General features: G+C 42.0%; 1 protein-coding gene across 1 annotated transcript in view; it reads right to left on the bottom strand.

Annotated features, from left to right (window-relative positions):
* Positions 1-8,579, bottom strand: part of ALMS1 (Alstrom syndrome 1) — a 205,660-nt gene extending 197,081 nt beyond the window's left edge. Inside the window, exons 1-2 of the mRNA XM_006877698.1 lie at positions 8,536-8,579; positions 7,747-8,233 (exon numbers count right to left, since the gene is read on the bottom strand). Of these exons, the coding sequence (XP_006877760.1) occupies positions 7,747-8,233; positions 8,536-8,579 (531 nt within the window). The remainder of the gene's footprint in view (positions 1-7,746; positions 8,234-8,535) is intronic.
* Between the last annotated feature and the right edge of the window lie 474 nt (positions 8,580-9,053).

The following is a 9,053-nucleotide window of genomic DNA, read 5'->3' as shown; positions in this document are numbered from 1 at the left end:
CAACAAAAACCTTAAATTAAAAAAAAACAACATATTTTTGGAGGAGACAATTTAATACTATACTAAACGTCTATACTAAAAGAAGAATATAAAATTAATAACTTTCCATTTGTTGTTAGTTGCTTTTGAATTGATTCCTACTCAGAGTGACACCATGTATTACACAGTAGAACTGCTTCATAGGCGCTGACTGTAATCTTAGCGTAAACAGCTTGCTAGGCCTATCTTCCACCATACCCCTGAATGTATTTGAACATCCAACCTTCAGGTTAGCAGTACAGCACAAACCATTTACAACACCTAGGGACCTCATTTTCCATCTTAAAAATCCAAAGCCACTGCCATCAAGTCAATTCTGACTCACAGCCACCCTGTAGGACAGAGGAGAACTATTCCTTAAAGGTTTTGAAACTGTCGATCTTTCTGGAAGCAAGCTGCCTCAGCTTTCCCCTGAAGAACACCTGATGGATTTCAACCATGACCTTGCATTTAGCTACCGAATGGTTAACCCAGTGCAATACCAGGGTTCTTTTCCATCCCATCTTCAAACATAATTTTATTGACTTGGCTGTGAGCCTTCAGGAATGTCTAAGTTTAAAATATATAAAACCACACTAATTCATTTTGCCATAAATGAGTTAGAGTCTTACCAACTAACTATGGAATTTACTTAAGTTGGAAGTAGGACACACAGTAGAATAAGCACTGGACTGTGAGCCACAGGGTATGCAGTTCAAACCCACCTGCTGCTCTTTGGAAACCTATACAGGGTCACTGTGCATTGGAACTGACTTTAATGGCACTTAACAACCCCAAGTACAGGATAATTCTTTTCCATCCTAAGACACTGGAAAAAACAAAAGCAAACACAGCCTAAGGCAAGCAGAAAGCAGGCTATAATAAAGATTTGAAGAGAAATTGGTGAAATAAAGAGTATGGAAACAACAGGCAAAAATCAAGGAAACCAAAAACTAGCTATTTGAAAAGATCAACAAAACTGAGAAGGGGGCAAAAAAAAAAAAAAGGAAACACAAATGACTAAATCAGAAATGAAAAAGACAACATTACTTGTTAGGTTCCGATAGTCAATTTTTCACTCAGAGTGACCCAATATGATAACACAGAACCGCTATCTTTATGGGAGCATATAGTCAGATCTTTTCTCCTACAGAGCTAGCATGGGTAGGTTGGAACCACCAAACTTTTGGTTAGTAGCCGAGTACATAACCACTGCGTTACCCAGGCTCCTTTTACAGAAATAGAAAGGAATACAAAAGAATACTATGAACAATTATAGTTTGTCTCTCGACATGTTAGCAGGAGGGACCAGCTCCTGGAGAAGGGCATCCTGCTTGGTAAAGTGGTGGGTCCATGCTTGGATAAAGATGAAGACACACCACAATGAGATGGATTTCACAGTACCAGCAGCAATGGGCTAAAGTGTTATATCAACAATTGTGAGGATGGTGCAGAACTCGGCAGTGATTCAATTTGTTGTGCATAGGCTCACTGTGACTCAGAGCCATGGTTCCTAACAACACAAACAATTATACGCCAATAAATTAGATAACTGAAGTCCTGGTATGGTCCTGTGGGTTAATAAACTGGACTGCAAAGTTGGTTTGAACTGCAAGGTCGGCAGTTCAAGACCACCAGGCGCTCCTTGGAAACCCTATACAGGGTCGCTATAGCACTTAACAAAAATAACAACAAATTAGATAACTTAAAAGGAAATGAACAAATTCCTAGAAAGATGCAAATGACAGAAAAAAGAATAATCTGAATAGACCCTAACAATAACAAGTGAAGACCCTGAATTAAGATTTAAAAAAAAAAAGAAAACCAAAATCCACAAAAAGTTCAGGTCCAGATGGCTTTACCCGTGACTTCTATCAATCATTAGAGCCCCATTCCTTCATAAACTTCCAAAAAACTGAAGTGTTGTGGATTGAACTGTATCCCTCTAAAAAGACTGCAAAGTCGGTTTGAACAACAAGGTTGGCAGTTCAAGCTCACCAATTGCTCCAAGGAAACCCTATACAGAACCAAATCTACGGCACCTAAGAAGAAGAACAAAAAGATACAAGGCGTTCTGGTGTGGTGCCATAAGGGCAGCAGTTCAAAACCACCAGTCACTCTTCAGAAACCCAATACAGGGTTTATATGAGTTGGATCCGACTCAATGGCACTTAACAACAACAAAAATAAATAAAGTCCTTACCCCTGTGCATCTGAAATGTGACTGTGTTACAAAATCGGGCTTTTTGTTTACTGTAATGCGGTCATACTACAGTAGGGTAGGTCGTAAACCTAATCCCTTCTGAATGGTGTCTTATAAAACAAAGTAGAAACAGACACACAGACAGGGGCAGGGACCCTGTGAAGAACCACCTACAAGCTAAGCAAAGCCAAGGAAAACCAAGGAACGCCCCAGGCTTCTAGACCCGATTCCCTGATTTGAACTTCCAGTCTTAAAAACTGTAAAACATTAATTTCTGTCCTTTTAAGCCATCTACTTTGTAGTATTTTGTTATGGCAATCCTAGGAAACTAGGACAAAAGAACAACTGTCAACTGATTTTATGAGGCCAGTACTATGGCGCTGTAGGATAAGCAGCGCACTGCTAAGTGCAAGTTCAGAGGTTTAAAACCAATACAGGTCGCTCCTCAGAAACCTAATAATACAGGGTTGCTATGAGTCAGAACCAACTCGCCAGCACTTAATAACAACTGTATTAAGCTGACTGGAGTCCCTAGATGGTGAAAGTTAACAAGCTTGGCTGCTAACCAAAAGGTTGGATGGAGATTTGAGTTCACCCAGAGGTATCTTGAAAGAAAGGCCTAGCGATTTATTTCCAAAAACATCAGACACCGAAAGCCCTATTCTGATATGGGGTTGTCATGAGTCAGAACTGACTCAAAGTAACTACTTTGGTTATTACTTTAATATCAAAATCAAACAAAGACATTACAAGAAAACTACAGACTAACAGTCCTTATGAATAAAGATGCAAAAATCCAGAACAAAATATGAGCATACTAAATCCATGACCAAGAGGGATTTCTCCAGGAATAAGTAGTAATTTACTAGTGAGATTTTTTTGAAAGACAGAGGCAAACTTCCTGTGGTACTTAAAGTGTTGCAGGGCATAGGAAAACTTATTTTTTTAAAGAACACCGGTTCTTCACAAGTTTCCAAAAAGTCCTAATATTGATGCCAAATTTGGCAAAATTTAAAACCAGCATTACTTTTAAATAAATAAAATACCTGCAAATAAAATCCAGTAGTTCCTTAAGAAAAACATTGTAACTAAATAGTCTTTATTTTAGGAATATAAGCAATGATTAGGATTAAGAATATAAAGTATATTAAAGGGCAAACCAGATTAAGAATTATGCAGCAAAGATATTTTGGAGATGACAGCCGGAAAGTAAAGGAGTTCAGTTTGTGTTCTCTTCTTCCACTGGGAAATGTGACAAATGGAAACCTACTGATGTAGGACACTAGATGAGGACTAGAGGACCGGAGTGAACAATGGAGGAAAAAGCTAAAGGAGGAAATGTACAAAATAGTATTTCCAAGCACTGTTAATGACATAGTTGAAAGCTGAAGACAATGAATTTCTAGGGACACTGACCCCTACTGGTGTGGCACTGTAGGTTAAGTACTGGACTGATAACTGTAAGGTTAGCCGCTTCTTGGAAACCCTACACAGGGTCACAGACAGCACTTAACAACAACTCATACTGAGTTAGTATTCCCCAACACAGCCCAGAAATTTAGGGTTAAGAGTCACAAGGAGAGGTGCTTGAAATGTCCCACAATGAACTCACTGTACAAGAACAAGATGACGGAGCTAAATCATTCCCTTCTCTGGACTCTAAAGAATTGGACGGACTGCAAAACGGCCAATTTTACTTTGGCTTTAAATCATTCCATGGCTTAGTTCAGTCTTACTGACAGGATTACAAATGTATCCACTGCCTTATGTGACAGTAAATCAAAAATTATCTAGCTGTGGTAGTGTAGTGGTTACGAATCGGGCTGCGAACCTTAAGGCCAGCAGTTTGAAACTACCAGCCACTCCGCGGGAGAAAGATGAGGCGTTCTGCTCCCGTAAAGATTTACAGCCTCGGAAACCCTGTACAGGGTCACTATGGGTCGGAACCGACTCAATGGCACTTAACAACAACTGCAGAATTTATTTTAATCAACTTTTAGAAAAGACAAATACATCATTTTTCGACATAATCTCCTTGCTTTTCAATATACTTTGTCCATTTGTCAACAAGCCTTCATATTCCCTTAAGTAAAAAATGTTGTAGGCTGAGCTGCGAACCATGAACGCACCAGTGTTCACTTCTTCGTCAGAGGTGAATCTTCATCCTCCAAGAGCTGCTTGCAAGAGGACCAAACAGGAGCAAGATAAGGACTACAGGGAGGATGCTTAAACACCTCAAAATGAAGTTTTTGCAGCATGTCACCTGTGTGAACAGAGGTGTGTGGACGTGCATTGTCATGCAAGATAACAATGCCTTTGGATAGCATTTAATCTGAAGTTTAGGCTTCAGAAGCTCTTCAGTGAGCATCTCACTGTAACAAGCACTGCTGATTGCTGAACTTTTTCCTGGTAGTATTCTAATATTGGCCCTTGAGAATCCCAGAAAACTATAAGCATCCATTTTGTAGCAGAGGTTGACTTTTTAACTTGTTCCTGGTCAGCGATTGAGGATGTTGCCATTCCATACTCTGCCATTTACTCTCAGGCTCATAGTGATGAATGCAAGTCTTATCACCAGTACTGTTTTTTTTTTAAAGAAACTTTTACCTTCCTTCAGGTATCGATCCAAATTTTGTTTGCAGATGTCCAAGGACTTCTTTTCATGCTCTTCCAAGAGTTGTTTCAGTACCAGTCTCACACAACTTTTTTGAAACCCAAGTCTTTCGTGGATTATTTCATAGGCAGAGCTATGCCTGATTTGCAAATGATTTGCCACACAATCCACTGTCACTCATCTTATCGACAGATAATTTCTTGTGCATGCTCAAGCGTTTTAAGATAACTGGAGTGCGGATAATTTTTGACTCACCCTTGTACATCACCACTATTGGTACTTGTTGTTAGGGGCCACTGAATGAATTTCAACTGAAAGTGCTCCAGTGTGTCACGGCAGAAACTGCCCCAAACAGATGTTCTATGCTGTAATCTTTACAGAAGCAGATACCTAGCTAGGTCTTTCTCCCAAAGAGCTGGATGAATGTATTTGAACCACCAATTTTTTTGGTTAGCAGCCAAGAACTTAACCATTGTGGCACCAGGGCTCTTCAAACCAACACAATAACACCCTTATTTTCAAATACAGAAAAATAAAACAACTTTTTTTTACATTTTATATTCAGCCTATTCAACATTATATTAAATGACAGTAAACTAAAAGAAATGCTTCCATTATTTGGTCTCATCCTTTAAATATTCTGTTGTTGCACTGTTGTTAAGTGCTATTGAGTCAATTCCAACTCACAGAGACCCTATATAGGCTTTCCAAGGCTGTAAATCTTTGTGGGAGCAAAAAGTCTAATCTTTCCCAGCAGAGCAGCTGCTGGACTCAATCCACCCATCTTGTGGCTCGTAGTCCATTATTTATCCTAGAGTCATTCATTGTACATCAAATGCTATAAAACAAACATTTCCAAAAAAGTCATAGTTTATCAGTTTCTAGCAATAAATATAATATTTTCTCCTTTAAATACTTTCCAACAATATGTCAATATACTACAAAACTGATCTTTTTGAAACTCATATTTTTATTAAACACCCTCTTGTTTAAAACATCTCCAGTGATTTTCTAAAGCTCCCAGAATAAAACCCCGGAATTCTTGATGGCATACAAAGGTTGCCATCTGTGCTCAAATCACCCTGGCCCTTGGATCCTTGAAAATGCCATGCTCTCTAACCAAACAATATCATTCCATGTTTTTCCCTCAAGTGGTATGCTCTTTCCCTTTCCTTTGCACCTCAATTGTGTTATTCGGGCTTCAGTTTCCTTAGGGATGCTTTCCTCAGCTTCACTGATAAAGTCAGGTTCCCTTATATGCTTCCATAGAATGTTAGTATATTTTACTTTGATTAATGTGACTATCTGAATTTCACCTGCTTAATTCTCCCACGGAACAACTGGTAGTTCCACAGAAAAAAGATGAAGCTCTCTGCTCCCGTAAAGATTTACAGCCTCGGAAACCCTGTATAGGATCGCTATGAGTAGGAACCAACTCCACGGCACATAACAACAACAACAATTGCTCTAGACTGTGAACACTGTGACAACAGGGACCAAAAGCATTTAGCTTAACTAAGGTTTCCTCAGCATCCAGCACAATGTGGCGCATGTGCCGAATGGTCAATAAATACATGCTCAGTCAATCAACTACCTATTGGGATATTCACCAGATAAGCAACTAGACAACAAACTGTCTATATTTTCGTATATAACACACCCATGTAAATACAGTCCATAATACACACATATAACAGACATAAACATGTAACACGCAAGGGTTTTGACCAGTTTCTGAAAACCATAATACGCACATATTATTTGTGTAAAATACATATAGCATCACTGTCCAAGAGAACTTTCGGTGAAGATGGAAGTCTTCTACATTTGCACTGCCCAATACGTTAGCCACAGTACCAACAACAGCTACTGAGCGCATGAAGAGTGGTTCAACATGGAGGAACTAACTTGTTTGTTGTATTTCATTTTAATGAACGAAAATGTAAATTTAAATAGACATCCATGGCTAGAGGCTACCTTACTGAATAGTACAGGAATATAGTCTATTCTCGTTACTTCCATTGTTTCACTTTATCAGAACTATTTACACCTTGTCTCAAGAAACAGCTCTAGTCAAGAACCTTAGGATTCTTTTTGTCCTCACAATGTACCTTGCAAAGTAGAAACTTTAATGTCTGATGATTGGACACAGAAATTCTGTAACAAGCTTTTTTGTTTTCTCTCTCTCTCTCTCCTAAAATTAAATTAAACGGAAAGCTATTTCCAAAATGATCTTCACAGTCTAGCTATAAAGAGTAGTTCTTTCTCCATCATGCATTACCTAGTGCGTTCTTGTTTGCTTGAATATTTGTGAAACATAAACCTCATGCATTCTAAATCCCTCTCACCAGCTGGGGACACCTTTATTGCTACTAACGAGAGTACAGCCTAATCAGCAGGGAGCCTCTGGTGACTAACTGATGAGGCAGTGTACGTAATTCGCCCAACTCCCTCAACATGAGTCCTGGGTTGCAGTCAAAGTAGTCTCCCAACAAGATATTCCCAGGGCAACCACTCTTTCCACACCCACACCGCGCTTTTTCCCTCCTTCAGGGTACAAGTCCCACCTCCTCCCCAAAGTGTCTCTAACTACACACTCAGGGAATATGGGTTCCACTGAACACCTGGTGTTGTTTAAAAGCTCCAGGACCCACCCAAGGAGAAAAACAATGTCTTTGCCAGAGGGGGGTGCAAGGAGGTACTATTATTGCCCCTCTTAGCATTTACAGTTTTAAATTTTGTAAAGCGCGCGTATTTGTCAGGCACTGTGACAGGCAGCGAAGACCAGACCCGTCCCGCCTCCCGGAGATGCAGGAGGCAGCAGTGCCGGCAGATCGCAGGGCAAGGCGCTCGAGGCGACCTCCAGCCCGACCCCGACGGCGGCCCCACACCTCTCCCCCGCCCTGCTCACCTTCCCTGCGCTGGCCCGTTCGCCCTCCGTGTACTGATGCCACGGGAGCGAGGCCCGGGCCGGGGGTGCCTGCAGCCAGGCCTTGGCCTCTTCGTCCTCCTCCTCTCCATCCGTGCTCTCCTGATGCTGAAACTCGTAATTACAGTCGGCCTCCAATTCAGGCTCTTCCTCCCCCTCCACCTCCTCCACCATCACGACCTCGTCCTCCGGCTCCTCCTCCTCTAGCTCGCTGGGCCATGGCAAGTCCTCGGGCTCCATGTTGGTGTCTCGTTCCAAGCGGCAGAGGAGGAGGAGATGAGGGGAGGGGGGAAGGAGGGGAGGGGAACAGAGATTACTGGCGGTTGTGGGCGCGCGCAGGCGCAATTGTTGCCGCCGCCTAGCGCCCAGGCCGCGCCGCCCAAACAGGGCGGGGCGGAGAGTGAGCGCGCTTGTTGCTAAGGACGCCGCGCGAAGGCTTGCTGAGGGATCCAAGGTAGGGGGTTCGCGACTGGCGACGTCACCGGCACGTGTCCGTCACCCAAGGTAAGCTCATAATAAACCTGGAACCGGGCTCCTCCCTGAAGAAAGCCCACATGGTGGGAATAAGCTCTTTGGCGGTGTTAATCAAAATGTAATTTTGCCTCTGCACCGAGGGGAGATGATAATCAAACTTACAAATTATACATTTTTAAAGGTTGCATGCCTATTGCGTGACAGGCTGTATGATAGGCGCTTGAACCTATCAGTGGGGTTAAGATTGGACGTTCGCATCAGAAAAACCCAAGTTTGAATCCTGGCATCTTCATTTACCTGCGGTGTGACTGTGAGCCTCCAATGTTGTGTTTAAATGCCATCTAGTCGGTTCCGACTCACAGCAACCCTGTATAGGGTTTCCGACGAGTGGCTAGTGAGTTTGAACCACCGACCTTGACGTTCAAACTGACCTTGGTCCAATGCTTATTCTACAGCACCACACCTGGACTCCAGCGAGCCTCTCTAAGATGAGAAAATAGGCCTGGTGTGATAATGAATAGAGTCCTGGTGTGGTGCTGTAGGATAGGCACCGGACTGCTAACTGCAAGGTTGCGGTTCAGATCTACCAGCCACTCCTTGGAAACCCCATACAGGTTAGCTATTAGCTGGAGTCGACTCAACATCTCTTAACAACAACAAATCAATATGAATGCTTTACTAATAGATATTATTGGTGGTGGTGGTGGTTTTGTGCCGTGGAGTCGGTTCTGATTCCCAGCAACCCATTTTCCAAAGCTGTAAATCTTTACAGGAGCAGATAGCCTCATATTTCTCCTGCAGAACTGCTGGCAGTT

The sequence above is a fragment of the Chrysochloris asiatica genome, unplaced genomic scaffold (genome assembly GCF_000296735.1).
Source record: "Chrysochloris asiatica unplaced genomic scaffold, ChrAsi1.0 scaffold00557, whole genome shotgun sequence".
In the NCBI taxonomy this organism is placed as follows: domain Eukaryota; kingdom Metazoa; phylum Chordata; class Mammalia; order Afrosoricida; family Chrysochloridae; genus Chrysochloris; species Chrysochloris asiatica.
Note: the sequence above shows the minus strand (reverse complement) of the source record. Positions and strands in the feature narration are given on the sequence as shown.